At 40.7% G+C, this 24,831-nt stretch overlaps 2 protein-coding genes across 3 annotated transcripts; both read left to right on the top strand.

Annotated features, from left to right (window-relative positions):
* Positions 1-1,045: 1,045 nt before the first annotated feature.
* On the top strand, positions 1,046-6,308 carry LOC139446083 (uncharacterized). The gene is made up of 3 exons (XM_071227364.1): positions 1,046-1,069; positions 2,283-2,381; positions 5,031-6,308. Exons 2-3 carry the CDS (start codon positions 2,361-2,363, stop codon positions 5,829-5,831), a joined length of 822 nt encoding a protein of 273 aa, XP_071083465.1. The 5' UTR covers positions 1,046-1,069; positions 2,283-2,360; the 3' UTR covers positions 5,832-6,308.
* Positions 6,309-7,979: 1,671 nt separating this feature from the next.
* Positions 7,980-22,596, top strand: LOC139446071 (uncharacterized). 2 transcript variants are annotated; one of them, XM_071227344.1, is made up of 4 exons: positions 7,980-8,022; positions 18,064-18,174; positions 18,504-18,587; positions 18,740-22,596. In XM_071227344.1, the coding sequence occupies exons 2-4, from the start codon at positions 18,075-18,077 to the stop codon at positions 21,406-21,408; spliced, it is 2,853 nt and encodes a 950-aa protein (XP_071083445.1). In that variant the 5' UTR covers positions 7,980-8,022; positions 18,064-18,074; the 3' UTR covers positions 21,409-22,596. The 2 variants fall into 2 exon arrangements, with proteins under 2 accessions (XP_071083445.1, XP_071083452.1); XM_071227351.1 differs by lacking the exon at positions 7,980-8,022 and adding an exon at positions 15,093-15,236.
* The last annotated feature ends 2,235 nt before the right edge of the window (positions 22,597-24,831 follow it).

Genomic DNA, 24,831 nt, shown 5'->3' with positions numbered 1-24,831 from the left:
AGTAACAATATTAGCAATGACAGTTGGGTAGGTGTGATAGTAACAATATTAGCAATGACAGTTGGGTAGGTGTGATAGTAACAATATTAGCAATGACAGTTGGGGTAGCTGTGATAGTAACGATAGTAGCAATGACAGTTGGGGTAGCTGCGATAGTAACAGTATTAGCAATGACAGTTTGGGTAGGTGTGATAGTAACAATATTAGCAATGACAGTTGGGGTAGCTGTGATAGTAACGATAGTAGCAATGACAGTTGGGTAGCTGCGATAGTACATTATCAGTTGGGTAAGATGTGATGATAACAACATTAGCAGTCTGGTAAGCTGTGGTAGTAACATAATTAGTGACAGCTTTGATAACGGAACATAAATAATCACACCGTTTTAACTTTCATTCGACCTTCATTTTGAACAAATATAACGTCAACACATGTGTAATTAAACTTAATGACATCGTATTTATATATAATAATTTTTAGAAAAACTGAATGCGCACAGCAGGCACGTTTCTCCGAGGTTATAATTCGCTTCTCAGTTGGCAGTACTCGGTTGGAAATTCGTGTATATTTTTGAAACTAAAACAATAACATCTAATGTTGCATTCCTTTTCCTCCAATGAACACCATGTACAATGCACCGTTCTATTCACATACCTTTACAGCAGTCCATTCGCATGTCATATCCCATTTATCATCACATCCGGGTTTACTGACCTTTGAATTCCTTTTCAACAAATTCTGTGAAGAATATCCTAAGCCACGCCCCGAATGCAAATATCTGCAACCATGGAGGTCGTGGGCCGGATGGATATGCTCGTCTGGGGCTGATACGGCAAACTGTCGATACGGCGTGTTGACCGGCACACTAGGAAGTTGGCCAAGACTTCAGACAATTTAACCATGCTTGTTACATCGGTGGTGAGTTGCTTCAGGGAGATGTGGTCCCTATTTCTATTCCCTATTTGTACATATACACATGAGACCACTGGGTAGTGTTTGGGGGTGATTTATTGTAGTGTTGTATAAACACTAGTATGTTTATCCTGTCAGGTATTCGGCGGATTAAGAAGTAAGTAGTTACCTGTTGATATTATTGTTTGATTGGCTTTTATACGTTTTTTTAAACAATTCTTTTTGATCGGCATTTTCATTATTATATTTATTACTTTCTTTGTATCAGTATTTCATATCATGTACCAGTCCGTTCGGTATACCCTATCGGAGTATGAATGGCTGAATGTTTGATATACTCGAGGTAGTATTGGTGGTTGAGTATATTCGAGGTAGTGTATGGTTGATTGTTGAGTATACTTCAGGCAGTGACTGGCTCAAGGTTGGGAATACTCAAGAGGATGAGTGGTTGATTGTTTATTATACTCCAAGTGGTGAATGGTTGATTGTCAGTATAGTCAATGAATGGTTGATGATTGAGTATACTCGCTGTGTAGTGAATGGCTGATAGTTCAGTGAACTCGAGGGATGAATGGTTGACTGGCTAAGAATACTCGAGGAGTGAATGGATTATGGTTCATAAACTCCAGGGGGTGAATGGTTGATTGGTTCAGTATACTCGGGTGTTGGTTGGGTAGGTTGAATGATTGATTGTTCAGTATACTCGTGGGGTGAATGCATGGTTGATTGGATTTGTATATTTTTGGGTGAATAGTTAATGGTTCTGTATTCACTAGGGATTTATAGTTGGTGGTTCAACAAGAACCAGAACAGAATGTATCCCTCCTACGAAAACCTAATCATACCACTTTTGTGCCATAATATTTTTTTTTAAATCGAAATTTCTAGTCATGTCAATTATTTTATCGTTACTTTCAATTATTTTCCCTTTCACTTCGATTATTTTCTCGTTATTTCATATATTTACTCGACATTTCGAGGTTTTTTTTGCGTTACTTCGATTATTTTCATATTCATTTCAAGTTCACCTCTGTAAAACGAGAAAACTTTCGAGAAAACAATTGAAATAACGAAAAAATACACTTGAAATAACGAGAAAATAATCGAAATAACAAGAAAAATCAAAGCAACGAGAGAAAAAATCGACATTTTCAGAAAATAATTGAAATAACGGGAATTTTCAATTTAAATAAAATAAGATTATGGTACTAAAGTGGCCCCATTAGGCTTTCGTACCCTTCTGTCACATTTGTGGTGTTTCTGGGGTGAACACCACCAGCCAGTAATGTAAGAAGTCAATGCAAGACTAGCACCCACTACTCATAGATAACTAGTGTTGGTAATAGATATATGCATCCTGTTTGTTCCAGAAATCCGGGTTCTGTGGTGTTTCCGGGAAAGGAGATATACATAACTAGGGTGACCCTGACCTTCGCACTTCCTGGATCATGGATTGCCAAGCAGAACTCGTACGTCAACAATGCCCGTCTAGTGAATGCACGCAATTATAGCCTTCTTTTGAATTGTATAACCAGGAGGTATAGTGTGACCTAATCGTTCTTCCCTCCGCACAGTACAGTTGCGGATCCAGAGGGTGTTGATGGGGTGTCTCCTGTATTGACCACCCACTTTATAGACTTCTACATTAATATATGGACCCCCATTAACCTCAAATCCACAAAATACCTTCGTTATAAGTGTAGGAGAAACCATGTCTCCGAGGGATTACTAGAGATTGTAAACCCTCATATGAGGGAACGTCCCGAGGGGGCCTACTACGGGACGTTCCCTCATGTGGGGGTTTACAATCTCTAGTAATCCCTCGGAGACATGGTTTGTCCAACTCGCATAGACAACGCTTTTAATTGAATAACTGTAATAAAAACTCTCAAATGTATAACCTGTATCAGAGATAAGATATCGCCTGCAGTCGTGAAATCGCATAGACAACGCTTTTAATTGAATAACTGTAATAAAAACTCTCAAATGTATAACCTGTATCAGAGATAAGATATCGCCTGCAGTCGTGAAATCGCTTCAATGAAACCGGTGACCTCAGCACGTGGGTTTCGCAACGGTGCGAAATCTGCACGTGCGTCTCGCAATGGCACGAAATCTGCACGTGCGTCTCGTAGGCTGTTCGTAGTTTTTGTTCTATCAAGGGTTTACAATGATTGTAAGCTCTCCTGTGAGGTGTTACAGTCGTTGTAATACCCCCTGCGAGGTGTTACAATCGTTGTAATGCCTCCTACGAAGTGTTACCACAATTTCAAAAACTGCATATCGAGTTACACAAACAGCCAGTAGGTTTATAATTGTCTGTTTGTTAAGGGCACATATGAAGATCCGGGAAGAGAATAGGTCTTCAGCAACCCATGCTTGCCGTAAAGGGCGACTATGTTTGTCGTAAGAGGCGACTACCTGCATGGGGTTGTCCGGCTCTCTGAATTGGTTGATGCATGTCCTCGTTTCCCAATTGTGTAGATCGATGCTCATGATGTCAATCACTCCATTATTTACAGGCCGCCGACATATAGCTGGAATATTGCTTAGTGCAGGCTTTAACAACCAACCAACCAACCGTTTTTTAGGGCGTTTTCTGTCAAAATCATATTGTGTTAATGTCATTCCGTGCATATAGCACATTACTTTGAGCCTTAACGGACGGTATTTGAATAGAAACTGGTTAATGACAAAGCTCATATTTTGGGGGGTTTAAAATGCGATCGCGAAATCCACAGAATGTTTGAGAAAATTTTATTTATCTTACAGAGAAAGCTAATAAAAGAGACTAATATATCAAAACAAGAGGTCTTGGGGTATCAAATTTGCATAATTTAAGAAATAAGCAAACTTTTTAGAAATCGACATGAAAATCTTACCTGAACTGTTGTCATCACTGGATTTCTGTAGTCCAGTCATATAATAAGAGCAAATCAGTGATGACACCAGGTGTTCGCGAAAGGGGAAAGCAGTTTTTTCGCCCTCGTTTCCTGACACTCAGTCGTACCTACGTTTACACTTGTTCGTAGTTATTTCCACACGTAGTCCATCCAAGATTGTTGTTCCCTACCGGTAACACCCGCAAGTTATCCGTAATTTATACCAGGATATGGTCAGTGCCCTTTTGGGGCCACAGGATATACATAAGTTTAAAAATTAGTTTCAAAGTTATCAGATAAGTCAATATGAATGATACTTAGGCCCGAATATGTATAGGTAAGATTAAAGTGTCGAAAAGGCTTTTATAGGCTTTCTTACAACTTGAAGAAGAACAGTTCTTTAAGCCAAGCTCAATCTCATTGAGCCAAGCTGATTGTCTTTTGAAAGACGATAATGACAATGGAGTAAAATATATCTTGGGTCAGGGATTTGCTCACAGTTAGATTCCCCTGACGTATTTTTCTCTCTTTTTAACCATACTAATGTACTTTACATGTCAGAAGTTTTAAACGTGAAAGTGAAAGAGAGAGGCTAGTTGTCAGCCACTGGATCCCCGTTCGATAATGTTAAACAAAAAATAAAACTTTTAAATAACTTTTCAATCTGGCATTTCCCGTCGGCCGAAAAGGGCCCTTATCCTTTATCGTACATTGTCATTTCCATTGCATCGGGCCAACAATGGCCCTGAATATACCTTGTCCTTTTAGGCCAGGCGTTTTATATTTTCCGAATTACGGACCCGCCGACTCTAATTTTTTAGAAAATGTAAAAAACAAAATCAGATTTCCATTTTTTCCCCCGCCGATAGCCACGTAGTCAGTTATTTTATTTGTTATCATCACCTTTTGATAAAAAAACCCATATGAATTTACCGTTGTAAACTAGTAAAGAGATACATAATCGATCTTTGTTGATCTCGAAGCCGAACATGAATAGCCTCCCTTGACAATTGTCCGTATTGTAAGTGGTAGAATTTTTATTGTGGCTTTATCGTCACAAATGGCAGTCTTTTGAACACTTTATGTTCATAAAGTATGCCAGAGGCATTCTGCATTATAAAAAAATGCATGTGGCTATTTTTTCCCTCCTCCAACCCTGGACTTTGGGCTGAAAAATCCGTAATACTAAAAATAAAAAAGCTTGGCCTTAAAGCCTGATATCTTGTCTATCCACAGAGTGCAACAATGAAAGACACGTGTGCAGCGACTATAGAAACACCCAGTCGTCTGCTTATCTTCTACCAACCAACCCTCAGCACCAGTATCTCCGCTTATCTCCCTTCTTACGTCATCAGACGACTTGTTGGAGAGAAGGTGACAATAGGTCGAAGCTCGAGTGCAGACATTAGGTTGAATGACGAGCGTATGTCAAGAATGTACGCTGAGATGTGGAACGATGGTAGAGATCCGTTTGTCTTCAAAATCCGCAATATCAGCGAGAGGAAGATGGTGATAGTCGACAGCAAAGTACTGAATAAAGATGACCAAGCCTCTTTCAAAGACAACTGCACCCTTAAACTTGATTTTGTAGAACTTCTTCTAAAGGTGTGCCCTGGTGACGCAATTGCGGCGACCTACGAAGTCAGCGTTATCAAGAACACTGTCGTCGGCAGGGGCCCTCCTTGTGACCTCGGGTCTTCCCACGGAGACACCTTCCGATCAACCTCCCTCCTTCGTTGTCTCATGCCCCACACAGACACCGAGGGGTGTCCTGCGTCTGGGAAGGATTATACAAGTTCACGCCAATCCCTTCCCTCCGAACCTCTAAGTAAGTGTTTAAGAAATAACCTTGACTCTGGTTGTGTCTTTGATACAAGTGGAAAGTACCGCCCAAACATTCCAGCCAATCAACATCCAGCATCCACACCACGGTGCCACACCTGCCTAAGAGCGGGTCCTGACAGAAGGCGATCATCTCCTTGCGAAAATAGTGACGTCATCAACGATGGAACAACAGACGACAATAATGCGTTTTGATATCTGTGTGATGTGTGATGCTGTTAATGCGATGGAGGCTATGTCATTATGTAAAGTCACATGATCATACTCAATAGGTAATCTCGGATTGCCACAGTGAGTGAGTGAGTGAGTGAGTGGGGTTTTACGCCGCTTTTAGCAATATTCCAGCAATATCACGGCGGGGGACACCAGAAATGGGCTTCACACATTGTACCAATGTCGGGAATCGAACCCGGGTCTTCGGCGTGACGAGCGAACACTTTAACCACTTGGCTACCCGACCGCCCACCAAGAGTCCAAGAGACGACATCATGGATGACTTCTAATGTGAACAGGATTGTTTCCCTCCCCGCTGGTATTAATACCGTAGCCAGATCATACCATGATGGACTTCAGCTTGTGACCTCACAGAACACTGGATAAAGTCTCAACGATTTCATAATTTTAGTAAATTGTTATTTGTGAAACATGTATGCATTATCGAGTAATTGACAAATAAATGGCTCAATTTCCAAACAAAAATTGTTCCGATTTATTTACGTTTATTAAACTTGCATTAGTGCACCCATCGGGGACACGACTGGCCCAGTCGTCTAAGGCATCGCATATCGCTGTGCAGAGCTGCGTCACTTGGGCACGCCAGTAACGTCTGAGACCTTCATCACTTCAGTCTTTCCTCCCACATTAAGCTGACACGCCGTGATATAGTCTGTTCAAAGACTAGATGAAGCCATGTAAGGCAGCCCAAGATTCGTCACCAAGTAGGCTTTTTTTTTTTTTATTATACTGGAATACTTCATTAGTACTTTGTACTTTCACAGAGCCATAAACGACAGCACTGGAAGAAGCAGCGAGCTTTTGATGTTTTAAGCCAAAAGATGTAAATGTCTGGTCCGTGAACCAAAGAAAACACTTGAATTCGAGGTGTCACAACTTAATAACAACGACATCAAACAGAATTTTCTAATCTTCCATACTGGTTGTCAAGCCTCACACTAAACTCAGAGAAGACACCAATGCCGATCAGGGGCGGTCGGGTAGCCTAGTGGTTTAAGCGTTCGGTCGTCACGCCGAAAACCCGGGTTCAAATCCCGACAATGGTACAATGTGTGAAGATCATTTCTGGTGTCCCCCGCCGTGATATTGCTGGAATATTGCTAAAAGCGGCGTAAAACCAAACTCACACACCCAAAGCCGACCATCGTCTCTAGAGACTGCGTTGCTTGACAAGGGTTTCAGTTTCTTTCAGATGCTCTCCTGCCCATATACAAATGTATAAGTATACACAGTTACTAGATATAATATGGTAGTCGCAAGAATACCGTTTGTTCTCCAAGGCTGTGTTTGTGAATATATTAAACTGGCTTTTTTTCCCCTGTGGAACATGTCCTTTGGGGAGTTTTGACGACGTTTTTGAGGACTGTCACAATCAAATACATTGTACCGAAAACTCGATATTTCTTATTAGTGAAGCCTAACTTGCATGTACTCTATTTAACCACCGCATAACTAAATCAAATTTCTAACATGAAATATTGTATTATGAATAAAAAATATGTAGTAAAATACATGTAATAACAAACTGTCTGTCATCATTGTCATTATCATGTCCTAGGATTAGACTAAGGTTTAGTACGATTGGTATGTTGGAGAAGTCCCAAACACAAGAGACGCCTTACTGCCAAGCGTGTTACTTCAGCCTGTATGGAGATATCTAGGACGATGATCAATATATCAACCACCTGATTGTATGATTCAGTTATTTTCAGGTCGCCGTGACCTACCTGGCATATAGCTGACTATGGCGTAAAACAACACACAAACAAATAAACACCAAGTTACCCGAACACATTGACATGTTGCATAGTAATGCTTCGTTGACTGATGGGTCGTTGAACATGCTGGATGTCCTAAAAATAATTAGATTTGACAAAATAAATTTTGGCTTTTCCTTTCAGAGAAATAATGATGTTTGACATTGAAAAACATGCTGAACAGTAGCCGATAAAATTTTCTCCCCCAACCAAAAATCCCAAAATACTGCCACTAATTCTGTACAATACATGCATGTCAACGTGACCTTCCAACTGAAAGTGTCAATCAAATGTTCGAAACAGAAAGTAGCTTTGAGGACGTAACAACAGACAGACATTCCCCGGCTGGGTCAGTTTGGGCGGGGAATTTACCCTATAACCACAGAAAATTTCAGGTAGGACCTTAATACAATATGAATATTTATATATATTGATTATATGTTGTATATACGTTAGTATTAAGTCGGTATTGCCCTCGTCATAAAGAAACCAATAACTGACATGAGGTAAATCGATACTGTAATTCGATTACCGAAAAGGGCAAGCAGTGTCGCTGTGTATGACAACTTTAAGCCACTTATATAAAACAATAACCAACATTCACACTTCGTTTTTAAATGAAATGCTATTTTCGAACAATTACAGTGATGAGTTCCAGGAAATCTTATCACGTTAGATTTCCAAGAAAACGCTCGCTGTCACAAGCCGAGGTAAGCTATCGCGAGATGCGTCTTATTCTCAAACAAATCAATGCATCTGAAGACTTTAAGTCGGGAGAATACAATGTACTGGTCGAATGATGTAAGGTAATATTCCTACTTCTCTCGACGATAGATATTTGTGTGCAGGTGGTTATGAGAGTAGCGTAAACAAGGGAAGTCAGGAGAATGGATGAAAACCACATCGATCCAGTACATAATGCCACGTCACGACGACCTTGTAGGCAATACCACCTCGCTTCGTTGAAGATTGGGTTGAGGTAAAACATCAGTCACCTTGGAACCACCCGATGGAAACCGCACAGACGACAGCCTGAGGATGACACGGGAGATCGAAGATGATGATTGGCAAGATTCATCTTCAAAATGATCCAATTCCTGCCTAATGAACAGTAGATAATTCAACACAGGCAAGCTGATCCAACACAGGACCTCCAGAAGAACCTAAGCGGGATCTCAAAGGGAGATTCACCAATGTTTCTGTACTGTGTTCAAAAACAAAAGTTTGGGTAGAATTTCGAAAGGTTTAAGCTTGCGAATAAGGATTAATCTCTTTATGTATTGTACATTTATGCTTAGCACTATTACCAGCTAGTCCCAGTAATATGACGGAACATTATGGTTAAATCGTCATTTACATATTTCATTTTTCTACCACTTCGCTTTTTACATAACCCTAGTGTTTGTAATCACACTGGCTTCCTATTGTCTGAGATCACCAGACCTTGAACACATGCCCCTTGCACTTTGTGAAAACACCCCGCAGAACCGTGCTTACTTATTGCCAAATGTCTAGTCGAGGCTTTGAAAAGTTAACAAAAGCTAAGTTCGTGCATGGCTGCTTGCTATTACAGGTTTATCAATGTTGTGGTTGTTGCCGGTGTGTGCCGTGATGCTGAATGACGTAACCATGTGGCTGTAAATGCACGCATAGGCTATACACAATGCCAGTCCAAAACCTTTTTAATACTTTGAAACATTAAAATGTTCAAACTTTGGATGATGCATTTAAACGTTATAACACAAACACATAAATTAGTCGTGTCAATATATGTATAAACTTTGAAGGTTCGGACATATCACTGTGAACAGCACCGAGTTCCCTGTGTTCATAACTAGCAGAGTGACGCCATGCCGCTTGAAGTGGATTTATGGCGTCACTTATGAATGTTGCATAAGCACGGTCACCTCAGCGGTGAGGAGAAATGGGATTTAACGTCGCGTCCAAGATTAATGCACTTATATGGCGACGTACATGCACGAGTATGTGTGTGGCTGCTTGTACTAGTCCGGACTGATGCTGATTTATAGTTCTAGCACACTGAGATACCATGGCGCAGTTTAACATGAATACCCCACTCAGACACAGTATACTGACTCCGAGCCGACCAGTTCTTGTTTTAGCCCCTTAATGCCGAGCGCCAGACAGGGAAACAACAAGTACCATCTTTTAACGTCTTTTGGTATGACGCTCTCCGGGCGGACGCTCTACCGCTAGACCACGGAGGCGGTCCGGTCACCTCAGAAGAAAATACATGCGCATGTATATAACTGAAAAAATACAAAACATCCTACACTTAAAACAGTAAAAGGTTATTTAACTAAACCGACCGACCAAAAACACTCTATGCCAAAATAACTAAATTTATGTAAAAATCAAACCTATTGGGGTACATAAAGCCGTAAATCACGTGATAGTAAAAGCGTAGCCGATGGTCAAAAGTATTACAGCATTTTTCAAATAAGAGTATATTTCTCAATCAGCATGTTGTTAGTCTTTGAAAATACAACATGAATTTAAAAAGCGTTTACGACTGGCACACGTGAAAATATCACGTTAGAGCGATCAAAAGTGCGCTGTTCATGTTGAAAAGAAAGATATTTATCGCATACATTTTCACTAGGCTAACAATCCATAGGATCGCGTGGGGATTCCCAGACAAGAAGGTCAGGAACGTCATGCTTACCGTACGATTCGACTACAATACGAATATCGGGTCGATCGTTGGTCTTGCCATCAGCTATTGGTGTGCCTTGCCCAGACTCGATAACTCACCAGCCACCATCAATAAGCTTGAATAGAGCTTCAAAACGCCATCGCCAGAGAATAATCAGTTTCTCGTATCTGCGAAAACAGACTTCAATGGCGTAATACGCAAAATAGTGATGGATAGTTTATGAACTCATCAGTGCAAAGCAGTGTTGACACCAGGTGTTCCCGAAAAGGGGAACCACGTCCCGTTCGACTGGTAGCACCCGCCACCCAAACAACTTTTAAAAAATGTAAATACCCGTGGGAAAGTAGGTGTGTTAACGTCCTGCAAAGGTCATAGTAAAGGTGTCTTCCCAATATGCCTACAGTCCCATTCTGCCGAAGTAAAATCATGATATGATACGGCCTGATGCTCAGAATGTGATGCATGAGTGATCATGACTATTTCACCTTGAATAGTGTGAGTGAGTTGGGTTTAACGCCGCTTTTAACATTATTCCAGTTATATCACGGCGTGTTAGCTTAATGTAGGAGGAAAGCCCGAAGTGATGCAGGTCTCAGACGTTTACCACTTCGGTGAAACCCACGAGCACGGGTATGGTGCTGACCAACCTAGAAACATAATCGGGGCGAACCGGGATTCGAACCCACAATCATAGGTTTCTGGGGTGCCCAAGGGACGCAACTCTGCACAGCGAATCGCGGCGCATTAGACGACCGAGCCACCCGTGCCCATCTGTTGACCCTCAGGCAGACTTGTGTTGCAGATTTCACACCTTATTCCCAGAGCGCTAACATCTGCTTGCGACATTTTGTAAATTACTCTCGATGTCTACCATACAATTCATTCAAATCAACAAGGCCATGGTAGTAAAAAAACTAGATTTCAAAACTTTGTTGTAAGCAAAATGTGTCTTTCCTTGAAATTTGAAATGTACACGCTCTAAAGTACCCAAGTTATGGAGAAATGTAGACGCCATAAGAGGTGATGATGTCTTGCTTGATTGGAGAATGGAAATCATTTCTTGTCGCAAAGCTTGGTACAGGCCTCGCCCTGTTTGCATTTCTAGTCATAGCAAGGTTGCGTCAAGTGGTGGTGTACCCATGGGGATACCTTCTACTTGTCTAAATATTCTCTGTCCAAAGTTAGACATAATATTGCCAATCGGTAAGTACAGCAACTCACATATTTCGGTATCTGTCTATTTCTGAGTAGAGTTACTTTCAGTCTTGTAATTTGATGTCCAAACCCCTTTCACGAAATCAAAATCCCTCTTGAACAATTTATCAGTTTACTTGATTGCTGTCAGAATTATTGTTCTTACCTTTGACAAGGATTCGTTGGTACACCTGCTGGACCCTGCAATATCTCTCCCTTTATATGGATTGGATTCTGAGGAAGCTTATTAATCCCGCGTAAAGTTGGAATGGATTTATGTTGCAGAAATTCCACGAGTACTTAGAAATTAATTATTCATGATTGTTATATATTTCCCCTTTTTTTCAGATTTGTCTTGTCTTTTCATGTGTTTGTGACGAGTGTCACCAGTGAAGCAGGATACGCTCACTTTGTCGAGAACATTTGTGATCACTATACTTATGGTATAGTCGGAGTCGTTCGTATGATATCTCTCTCTCCCTCTCTCTCTCTCTCTCACACACACTCACACACACACACACACACACACACTGGCGTAGGTCGCTGCTCATGATACCAGTCGCTGTATTGTCTGGTCCAGACAATATTACTCAGAAAACGCCGTCATATACTTGCTAATTGCGGCGTTAAACAACATTCAATTACTAACTTATTGACTTAACACATTACATTGTCTGATTGCACAGAAACACATAGACTAGCGTGCGCATATGTTAAAAGGGTACAAGTCTCGGCAGTCCTAAATATGGTTCATTTTTGTCTTCCAAACCCAACTTCGGTTACTTGCCATCTAACATCTGTCATTATGTATTGCAGTCTTAACGGCGATTGCCTTTACAGTGTCTCAATTTCACACACTGCACTAATTACACTGTCTAGAAGACCGCCTCCGTGGTCTAGTGGTAGAGCGACCGCTAGGAGAGCGCAAGGTCCGGGGTTCGATCCCCAGCCGTGTCATACCAAAAGACGTTAAAAGGTACTTGTTGTTACCCTGTCTGGCGCTCGGCATAAAGGGGATAAAACAAGGACTGGTCGGCTCGGAGTCAGTATACTGTGTCTGAGTGGGGTATTCATGTTAAACTGTGCCATGGTATCTCAGTGTGCTAGCACTATAAATCTGCATCAGTCCGGACTAGTACAAGCAGCCACACACACACACATACACGTGCATGCACGTCGCTATATACATGTAAGTGCAATAATCTTGGACGAGACGTTAAACCCCATTTCACGTCACCACTGTCTAGAATATGGCTCCTACGGAAGTGGATTAGTATCACAGTCCAATATTCTTATCATCTGTGCAGATAATACTTTCAATGACGTAGAAGATACTTTCATCTCCGTATGTGATATAATCGTATGTATGTTACTCCGACAGTGATATTGTCTTGTGAATCTGCGACACTATTTGGATACTACTTTATACAAACATTTATATTTAAATAGAGGTGATTACTTAATTACTGTTGATTTAATTTCATGTTTGGGAGCCTGGTGGTTTTATATTTCCATCTGGCCCTTTCCGTATGTTACAACATACTGGGGGCGGTCGGGTAGCCTAGTGGTTAAAGCGTTCGCTCGTCACGCCGAAGACCCGGGTTCGAATCCCGACATGGGTACAATGTGTGAAGCCAATTTCTGGTGTCCCCCGCCGTGATATTGCTGGAATATTGCTAAAAGCGGCGTAAAACCATACTCACTCACTCACAACATACTGAGATTATTTCAAATTGTCAAACTATCAGCGCTAAACTAAAAACACAAACTGCAGAGTTGTACCTTCAGTGCTATAGGATGGTGACGAGTATTGGTTTGGTACGGTGGCCCGTAAGGGACATGGAGTCTGTTTTTCAATATTTTGATATTTCACTTACTTTTATCGTAACCTTTTGCAAATTCACACGATTTGTCTTACAAATATGTGATAAATCATGTGTAAAGAAGATATTGAATCCCTGAAAAGTGAAACGAAAATGTCAAAAACTAAAATGAAAATGTCAAAAACAAAAGCGAAAATGTCAAAAACTAAAGTGAAAATACAGAAAACTATTTCCACTATAGTTTTCTGTGGTTTCATTTTCAGTTTGAGTGATTCCCACCCCTTCATATTCACGTTTCACATCTTAAACTTAATTTTTTGGAGAAATCTTAAGAAGAAACATATTCGAGAGATTTCTACAGCTTTAACAATGTTATGGTTGATGTATAATTTCGCTAAAACTTTGAATAATGACCTGGAGTTGTTTATTTGTTTGTAGTTTGGAGAACATTTTGTGCACTTCTTCCTTTATTACGGTTGTAAGAGAGTGTGGCGCGTGTCATTCTCCAGTAATTTCGACACATTGAAATGAAGATTTACCTTATGCAATGTTTAAATAGTATATCAACAAAGACATGTCAAGATAGAAAGTCAAACAAACTGATCATTATTAATAAAGCCAGAGGTCATATGTAACTGACCCGGAAATAGTGTCGATTTAGGAGATAAACCTACTGTGTTTTGAAATTTGATGTAGTCCCACTGTAGAATAGATACCTCTTTTTATAATTTTGAACCGAGCGCTTTAGCGCGAGGTTACAAATTATAATAAAGAGGTTTCTATTCTACAGTGGGACTACATCAAATTTCAAAACACAGTAAGTTTATCTCCATTCTACCATGACTACAACTACGCTTTGAAAACGGCGCCAATAACACAGGTGCACAGGTCCGCGATCTTACAACATTCCGAAAAGTGGTCACAGGTAGTTGTATATGTAACAAATATTACTAAAGTTAAAGATTAAAAAACACCAAAGTCGTGAGTAGTTCATAATAAGTGTTCAAAACACATAGTTTTTCAAACGAAGTTGACAAATAACACTCCTAACTTAATCCAAAGAAAGATGTTTTAATTTCTATCAAACTGTTGCACACTGTTGAACACTGTGGACTTGGCTGTCGTTTCTCGGAAATTTGTGAGAGAGGTCATTTCTTGGAAATCGAACATGCCATCATTTCTATTGTAGGGGTGACGGGTAATAGAAAAAGCTTTTAAAATGCTAAACGAATATATTTCTACAGCAAACTTTATGAATAAACATTCCTATATACATTTAACATGTCTAAGAGTTATTAGTTAGATAGCAATTGCCCCCAGTAAACAAGAATAACATCAAAGTAAATGCCTCTCTACCCCGAACTTGGATGTGGCAGAACTTGACCTAAATCACGGTTACTCACACCTCACAGCTGTCAATGGCTGACAATCATGTGTTTACATTAACTTGATCTAGTTAAGAGAAGCAAGATGACAACCCCCATCTATGATGTGGTTCAACATTTACCTGTAGATTTACTGGGATTGATCGAGCCTGCTGGTACATCCATATGCTTACTAATGGAACTGAGTATGACTGAACAGCCACTGTTTAGGCTGCAGACGAGCCGGATATTTTGAAACGAGGAATCTGCATGGTGTTACCTGTCAATTTCAAGATTTCACGGATCCAAAGCTAAATAGTGACAGAACTTAGACAATTGTGGTCCAGAAATAGTAGGTCGTGTATAATTTTCATAACTGTGCGTGTTCTGAAATGAATTTCATCAAGTTTAATAAGCTGTCACTTCAGTTTGGACATTGTTTTCGTGGACTTTCGAAAGGGAGTGTGTTCTGATGCACTTTCAAATCCCCTCCTGCCAAATTCCAACGGTGGTGGTTGACGGAGTTGGTAATGGATATCGATCAGAAAAAGGTTTGTAAACACCATGTTGTCATGAATAAAATGTCTTCAAACATATTTTATTAAGTTATATTTCACTTTCATTGTCGGTTGTTTCAATATGAAATTACCTGTTCGTGGGTTTCAGAAAAAAAATAAAAAATGAACAATTATTATTTTCTAATTTTTTTTATTAGATATAACTCTTCCACTTATTTTGAATGTGTGAATCTTTGAATTATACCTCCCCACCCTGAAATGAGAACCGTCCTAACGTGTCCCGGTTGTCACTGTACCATCTGCACTGCACTCTCAGTTATGGCTGCCAAAGAAATTGTTAACACTAACGGAGGAAACCAGAAGACAACCTAGTACTGATGCACAGTGTGATGCTGTTCAACATTAACACGTTGACTAACTGTCCCTGCTGATGTAATGTTGTATTTTTCAAAAAAAATTATAAAGTTATATTTTACTTTCATTGTCGGTTGTTTCAATGAGGAAATAGCTTAAATTGTTCCGATTCTGGTCACCATAGAACATTTCTGTAGATCTAACAGTTTCATAAACATTTCATTTGTATGCAAAAGATATGCCTTCGCTAAATCTTTTAATGTCATCATCGAAGCAGTCGGGGTTGCGGCCCAGAACGGCCCGATATGAAACTACCGTATTTCCTCTGTTTGACACTATACGCCGTCTATTAATTTCGCGAGAGCCCTTGACTCGGCGTGTATTAGAGACCTGTCTGGTATTAGAGACCCAGCGTGTATTAGAGGAAATATAGATATGTTTTACAGTTCATATGGGGGTGATAGATCGGCAGCCATTTTCTTTGAATCGATATGTAGGCTATCTATGTATTCATACGCACGTTTTTTTGTGTGGAAAGGCTTACTATATTTGAAAGGGGTTTCCGTAGCAAAAAAGAAACCTCTTTTTAACCAGAATCAAGCATTCATCAATGTCATGGTAGAATACTCGATAAAATATTATAACTTTAATCGATAATTTGTAGATGATACATTCTGCAACGTATATTATTATATCAGGTTCGTAGATGCAAGTATCTTCTACGTAGATGTGAGTGGTATCATCTACGTAGATAATAGTAGCATCTATGTAAACGTAAGTATTATCTACATAGACGAGACTCATTTTGAGACTTTGGCACTTATACGCTCCACAGAGCCCCTTTACTAGCGTTACATCACATTGCTGGTTTCAACAACCCTTTGTTACTAAATATGCTGAAAAGCAAAAGAAACGTCACCATGGATAGATATATGAGAAACCTTATTTGTCCAAACACTGTAAACATACTTTGAGATATATTAAAAAGGTGAAACTTGGCAAAACTTATCATCAAGGTTGAAATAAAAGTGTCAAATGTTCTGAAAGTGAAACACAGCACTAGTCTCTGAGAAAATGGCATCACAAGTCAGTATCTCGTGTGTCCGCCATGTGCTTTGATGACTGCCGTGCAACGTCGATACATGGAATGGATGAGGCGGTTGATGAAGGCCATAGGTACTTGAGCCCACACTCCGAGGAACGCCTGACGCAGTTCGGCTGCAGTTGTCGGTGTTGGTCGGACGTCATTCAGGCGTCTTTGAATCTCAGGTGCTAAATGGGATTTAAATCGGGACTGAGGGCAGGCCACTGCTTGGTTCTGATGCCATTCTGCTGGAGGAAGTCTCTTGTTGCTCTCGCAGTGTGGGCACGGGCGTTATCATGCTGAAATTCGTGATTGCGGCGACATGCCAAATGAGATATGGCGTGTGGTCTCAAGACTTGATCAATGTACCGAGCTGCTGTGACACCATTGCCTCTCCCAGGACCGATGTGTTCTGGAAGATCACAGGGCCGACCCTCTGTGCAAGACCAATTCCACCCCACACCATGATGTTTGGACCACCCAATGAGTCTTTCTCAACAACACAAGCATCCGAAAAACGTTCCCCACGGCGTCGCCAGACTCTCTCTCTCTGCCATCTGCTGTTGAGATACAGGAACGGCTCTCGTCTGAGAAGAGGACACTTCTCCACTGTTGGAGGCGCCAATGCTGCTGCTGTCTTGCCCACTGAAGACGGTCCCGGCGATGACGTGGTGTCAGAATGGGTCCTCGGTGTGGCCTGTGACAGTGGAGGTGTCTGCTCGTCAATCGTCGACGCACGGTGTCTGCACTAATGTGTCGCTGGTGTGTCCCCATGGCCTGGTCGAGCAGTTTCCGCGGCAGTAACAAAGCGACAAAGTAACAAAGAAGCTGTCGCACAATCTGACGATCCTGCCGTGGGGTGGTGACCCTTGGTCGGTCATTTGAAGTGTTGGTGGTCTGGTACCGTTGCTGAAGCCTGTATATGGTTCTTACGTGGACTTGAAATACATTGGCTACTTGCCGCGCGGTTTGTCCAGATTGCAATCGTCCAAGGGCTTGGTGTCGCTGATTTCTCGTCAATCTTGACACGTGGTATCAATTCAATAACGATTGAATGTTATCGGATCTGGGTGGATTTTTATAGGGCAAGAAATGGGGGAACGCATGTGCATTTCAATTGGCACGGAACCCACGTGCATCGGGTAACCATGGCCGTTGCCGTGATGCGTTTGTGGGCGATCGGTTTTATTGTCACCTGCTTTGTTTTTTTATCATCGAATTTAATTTTTCCGGTCAATGTAATGTTAAATTTTAGAAACTTTGACAAAAATTACCCAGATATTTAAATGACAACTTTTCATGCAATGTTACTTGGGGTGACGTTTCTTTTGCGGTTCAGTATAGTTCTACAAGGGCCTAATGACGTGATAGCAATAAGACCGATTATCTTCCAATCTGAATTTTGTATTAATATGTTTCTAGAATAAAAGAAAATGGGGAACTGCTTTTCATCTAACGGCAAGTCATCGGAGACTGATCCCGCACAAAGGAATGAGGAACAAGGGAGACAATCCACATCACAACACTTCTATGGTGAGATAACCATCTGTTCTGAAACAAGACCTGTTTTCAAGGCAATTCATTTACAAATCTCTGTCATTCCTCTTATAATGAGGGATTCGTATAAAAAAATATGAAATCACTACTACTACTACTTGTGAGTGCGCGCTCATGCGTTCGTGCGGTCACCGCCCCACAAGGCAATATATGGATAAGCAAAAGAATAATAGAATCACATCCGCGCAGAAGACAGAATAACCCATATAGACAGTCAAATTACACAGATGGCTTTGTTGAATACGTGTTCAAACTGAAGTCGACTGACCGATAAAGATAAAGACAAAGACACCTTTCTGTCGTAGGCGCTCCGGTGACACAGTACAACTTCGGAAAAGCTGACACTGTCGGCGTAACCACTGGGAACCCTGCTAGTAGTCTCTCAAAAGGCAAGTCTGGAGACACAGTCTGTATAATAGTATGTAGACTGTAGAGAGAATATAATTCCATTTGGTAACCGAATAATTGTATGGTATTTAACATATATATTATATATATATCATAAAAATTTGATCTAGACCATGTTATTTGTGTGTTTCAGAAGACCTTCGCCTCAAAATAGATCAAGTAGAAAGTACCTTTGTGGATATCCAAGTTTTGACAAAAGTAAAAAAATTTTTGAAAAGATACCACCATGTCGCCATCATTGGGTCTGCTGGAGATGGCAAAACCAGCATTGCTGCGATGCTTTGTGGCAAGTTTATGTCAAAGTATGAAGCATTGTTTGTGGAACATATTGACGATTTTGATGTTGAAAAAATCACTACAAGATGTTCTCATATGCTGGTTGTATTTGATGATATATTTGACGGTTGTCACTGCCCTTCAAAGCTAAAGAGAATACTCAATGTGTTGGCGAATAGTCTGACTCAATATGCCTCGTCAACAAAACGGAAAGTTACACAAAAACAGAGAGATTCAAAGAGAGACAGCACCTCAAGGGGAGAGCAACCCAACTCATCCTTCAAGCTACTGTTCATCTTTACATCGCGGACATACAACTGGAACAGAGGATGTTCCCGGCTACATCAGTACAAATCCAGTCTGTTCAGGCCAGAAGCAATCGTGGATATGACCAACGAATACTGGACGGCTGAAGAAAAGAAAGGCCTCTTACATTTGTTTATGGCAAGACATCAGAAGTGTGAACTCTCCAACAAGGAAATACAAAATATTGCCAATTCAAAAAATATCGGATTTGGGTTTCCTCTTATGTGTAGCCGGTTCTTCCCAAATCCTGTATTTCAGATGCACCCTGTGGACTTCTTCCAGAACCCCGTGACCTGTCTGAGAGGTGATCTTGACGCCATCATCCGAGAAGGCAGCAGCAGATCAGCAGCCCTCATTCTCCTCATCCTGTGTGAGGGGAAGCTCAACCTTGTCACATTTCAGACAAAAGATGACTTCACACATCTCTTTAATGTTGTCAAAGAAGTTGTGGTATCCTGTACTCGGACAGGCATTGGTGAGGAGATAAGCAATTTTAAAGGCACTTACTGTACAGTGGAGGACCACATCGCTTCCTTCTCTCACCCGTCGGTATATGATGCTGCAGCCTGTGCTCTGAGTCACCTGAATCCTGAGCTGTTGATGCAGTACTGCTCTCTGAAGTTCTTGCATCAGCAGGTGAGACTGAAGAAGAAGCTTCAGACATCAACTACCGATGATGTCACAAATATGATTTACATCAGCCCTAATCTACACAAACTTGTTGTGGACAGACTTTCGGAAGGCATCCGACAGAGATGTTTCCAATGGACAGTCACACACCCTGTACTCAGTGACGACACCATTGCCTCCTTACTTGTGACCCAGTTAGGTGGTGAGTTGACAACGATAGCACAACAGAGAGACAAAACATCTGGGAAATGTTTTTTGCATTGGGTTTCAAAATCTAATAGTGATGCACTGTTTAGGGGGGCATTGAGCGCTGTTGATAGAAAATACATTAAAGAAACCCAATCTGACATTTATGAAAGTGCAGCAGTATGCGTGAAGAACTACAAACGAGAACGTGTTGTCGACATTGTAACCCTACTGAAGCAAGAGGAGAGATTCAATGTGGATTACAAACTAGACACTGACAATGACAAAACCTTACTTTTGATTGCTGCAGAGGTTTGTGCTCCTGACGTGTTCAACTTCTTTATAAATGAAAAAGCTGATGTATCTTTGGCAGATCGCGATGGACATACCAGTCTTCATTATACGTGTAAAAGGGGGAACACAGTCATAACAAAGAATATCTGTGAACTGTTCCCCGATATCATCGATGTCCGTGATACTAGTGATCAAAGACTGACTCCAGCATTGATAGCTTCTGAAATGGGTCAGGACAAAGTCCTACAGTTTCTTGTATCCAAGGGAGCAGACGTGACTCTGTGTGACAGCCAACACCGGAACTGTCTGCATTTAGCAAGCTGTGGGGGACACCTCTCCACAGTCACGTATCTACTTGGGCTGGAGCGTTTTAACATAAACTGCAAAGGTGGGGCATCACGCCAAACACCTGTCATGATGGCAGCTCTGAATGGACATGACAAGGTGTATGATCACCTCGTGAGCGAGGAAGCTGATCTGTCACTTTGTGATACCAACAATAGAGACTGTCTGATGTTGGCGTGTGAAGGTGGAAACCCATTTATAGTTAAACATCTGCTGTCAAAGAACACGTTTGATATCAACAGGAAAGGTAGGTGGGACAGCCAAACTGCTGTTATGCTTGCAGCTAAAGGTGGTCACTATGACGTGTACATTCTTCTTGTGACAAAGGAAGCTGACCTGTTAAAGCTAGATCTCTACAACAGTGACTGTCTAACGTGGGCATGCAGTGGAGGGAACGTCAAGATCGTGGATCACATGCTGTCTACGAATCATTATGACATCAATAAAAGAAATGACGTAGATCAAACAACTCCAGTCATGCAGACAATGTACCTTGGACACTACGATGTTTTTAATCTTCTTGTGGAAAAGGGAGCTGATCTGTCTCTAAAAGATGCCAACGACAGAGACTGCCTGATGTGGGCATGCGCAGGAGGTAACGCATCCATCGTGAAACGCCTCCTACATTTGAAAAGATTTGACATGAACAGAATAGACAGTGTGTTGCAGCAGACGCCACTAATGATGGCTAAAGCTGAAGGTTTTGATGCCGTGTTCGATGTTCTTGTGTCAGAAGGGGCAGATCTGTCACTTGCTGGTCACTGAAACAGGCATGGTCTATTTCTGTAATTGTGAAGGGGTGCGTTGAACAGTGTCACCAGGGCTTATGGCAGATGACGTCCTCAAGGTAATGACTCGGACATCGCTGCTTCCTCTAGGGCTTACCAACATACCTGTGGAGAAGACAACGTGGAACCAGAACAGTACTTCAGTGATACCCACAGCGTGTCAGTTTTATGGTGAGGGTAACCATTACAAGCACGGTGCAGGCAAAACAATCATCACCATGGGGGATTATGGTATTCGTACGCACGATCACACCTGCAAGACACAGCGATTTTGGGCGACATTGGACCATCAATATTCGCCCCTAAACTGACTTTCTATTCTGTTATTGTATTACTTGAAGCTGTGCTTCTATAACTTTCTTAAGCCAGCCCTCTCTTACGTATTTGGTAATACAAATAGACGTATGCTGTACCATTGCACATGTTTAGTCCTTGAGGGCATGAAATGGCATATATTGATCCGAAGTTGAGGGAATTGCATAATGATTGCATATATGACGAAACGGTGTTATCTTGATTCAAAATCATGGTAAAGTGTTAACAGAGGATTCAGCATTAACCACGGCTTCACACATTGTACCCATGTCGGGAATCGAACCCTTCTTTGGCGTGACGAGCGCACGCTTTAACCACTAGGCTACCCGACCGCCCCCAGTATAAACAAAGAGGCGTCAACAGTGATCAACATTTGTTAACTCACCACAAAGTCTAGTTGTTGTAGGTGGTTGAATCTTGTTACATGTACATGCACATTCTAATCACGGACAACAATACTGTTGTTAATAGTTTGCTCACATACTGTAATGTTGCTTTGTGATTGAGCATCTGATCTACTGGGTTCTATACACTATTTGTACCAGAAAATACTGAAAAAGTAGTTCCAGGTTTAACACACACACAAAATGTCCCCGTAACAAAATGTCCTAAAACATCTGTTGTAAATAGAAATAGAATTGTTCGATTCACCCTTTCAGACAAAAAACAATGTTTGTCATGAATAAGTGACAGAACAATAATTCTGTATCCAACTCAAAGCTGGTATCAACTAATTCATACTCTAAAGCTATCGTTGTATGTATATATCATAATGTTTGATTAATAGTGTACATGTTATGGCTCTTAGTGCTTGGTTAAATTGTAATATCTGATGCCAAATGATCAGAATTATGGCTCTCCATACATGTACATATCGCTATGTTAGATACCTATACTAATGCGGATACCATAGCTCCCCGTACATCGTACATTTTAGGAGGTGAACCTACTGTGTTTTGAAATTTGATGTAGTCCCAGTGTAGAGTAGATACCTCTTTATTTTAATTTTGAACCGAGCGCTTTAGCGTGAGGTTCCAAATTTTAATAAAGAGGTATCTACTTCACAGTGGGACTACATCAAATTTCAAAACACAGTAGGTAATTCTCCATTCTACCATGACGGCAACAACGCTTTGAAAACGGTGCTCTCTTGCAACGCTTAACAACACAGGTGCACAGGTCCACAATCTTAGAACATCCCGAAAAGTAGTCACAGGTAGTTATATATGTAATAATTATTACTAAAGTTCAAGATTAAAAACACCATAGTCGTGAGTAGTTCATAATAAGTGTTCAAAATAAGTTGACAAATAACACTCCATACTTAGTCCAAAGAGAGAGGTTTTAATTTCTACCAAACTGTTGTACACTGTGGACTGACTGTCATTTCTCGGAATTTTGCGAGAGAGGTCATTTCTTTGAAATCGAACATGCCATCATTTCTATTGTAGGGGTGACGGGTTATAGGAAAAGGTTTTAAAATGCTAAACGAATATATTTCTACAATAAACTTTATGAATTAACATTCTATTATACATTTAACATGTGTATGTGTTATTAGTTAGTTAGCAATTACCCCCAGTAAACAATAATAAAATCAAAATAAATACCTCTCCACCTCGAACTTGGATGTGGCAGGACTTGACCTACATCACGGTTACTCACACCTCACAGCTGTCAATCTTGTGTTTACATTCTCCGTAACGAGTTATAGAATGAAGCAAGATGACAACCCCGATCTATGATGTGGTAGATTATCTATGTAGATTATCTGGGATTGATCGAGCCTGCTGGCTCATCCATATAATTACCAATGTGACTGAGTATGACTGAATAGCCGCTTTTTAGGTTGCAGACGAGCCGGATATTTGGAAACGAGGAATCTGCATGGTGTGACCTGTCAATTTCAAGATTTCACTGATCCAAAGCCAAATAGTGACAGAACGTAGATATTTGTGTCCCAGAAATAGTGGATCGTGTATGATTTTCTTAATTGTGCGTGTTCTGAAATGAATTTCACTTCAGTTGGGACATTGTTTTCGTGGACTTTCGAAGGGGAGTGTTTTCTGATGGACTTTCAAATCCCCTCCCCAAATTCTAACAGTGGTGGTTGACGGAGATGGCAACGGATATCGATCAGAAAAAGGTTTGTAAACAACATGTTGTCATAGGAAATAGCTTAAATTGTTCAGATTTTGGTCACCATAGAACATTTCTCTAACAGTTTCTTAAACATTTCATTTGTATGCAAAAAATATGCCTTCGTTAATGTCATCATGGAAGCAGTCAGGGTTGCAGCCTAGAACGCCCCAGAAATCCGATATCAAACTACCGTATTTCCACTATTTGACGCTACGCCGTCTATTCATTTCGCGAGAGCCCTTGACTCGACATGTATTAGAGACCTGGCTGGTATTAGAGACCCAGCGTGTATTAGAGGAAATAAAGATTCGTTTTACAGTTTATATGGGGGTAATCGATCGGCAGCCATTTTTTATGAATCGATATGTAGGCTTATTATGTATTCATGCGCACGTTTTTTGTGAAAAGGCTTACTGTAATATATTTGAAAGGGGTTTCCGTAGCAAAGAGGAAACCTCTTTTTAACCAATCAGAATCAAGCATTCATCCATGTCATGGTAGAATGTTATATTAGATACCAAATGCGCATGCCATAGCTCTCCAAGCATTTATCGACATATATACATTGTGATATTGAAAGACTTAAGCATATGCTATATAGCTCACCATGCATGTACATAGTGATATTGGATGACTAAAGCATATGCTTTATAACTTTCCGTGCATGTAAAAATTGTGATGTTGCATGACTAAAGCATATGCTATATAGCTCTACGTGCATGCATATATTGTCATATAGGATGACTAAAGCATATGCTATATAGCTCTCTATGCATGTATATATTGTCATATAGGATAACTAAAGCATGTGCTATATAGCTCTCCATGCATGTATATATTTTCATATAGGATAACTAAAGCATATGCTATATAGCTCTCCATGCATGTATATATTGTCATATAGGATAACTAAAGCATATGCTATATAGCTCTACGTGCATGT

Source organism: Haliotis cracherodii, unplaced genomic scaffold (assembly GCF_022045235.1).
Source record: "Haliotis cracherodii isolate W230 unplaced genomic scaffold, xgHalCrac1.p SCAF_10, whole genome shotgun sequence".
Lineage (NCBI taxonomy): Eukaryota > Metazoa > Mollusca > Gastropoda > Lepetellida > Haliotidae > Haliotis > Haliotis cracherodii.
The sequence above is the reverse complement of the archived record's forward strand: the minus strand, read 5'-3'. Positions and strand labels throughout refer to the sequence as shown.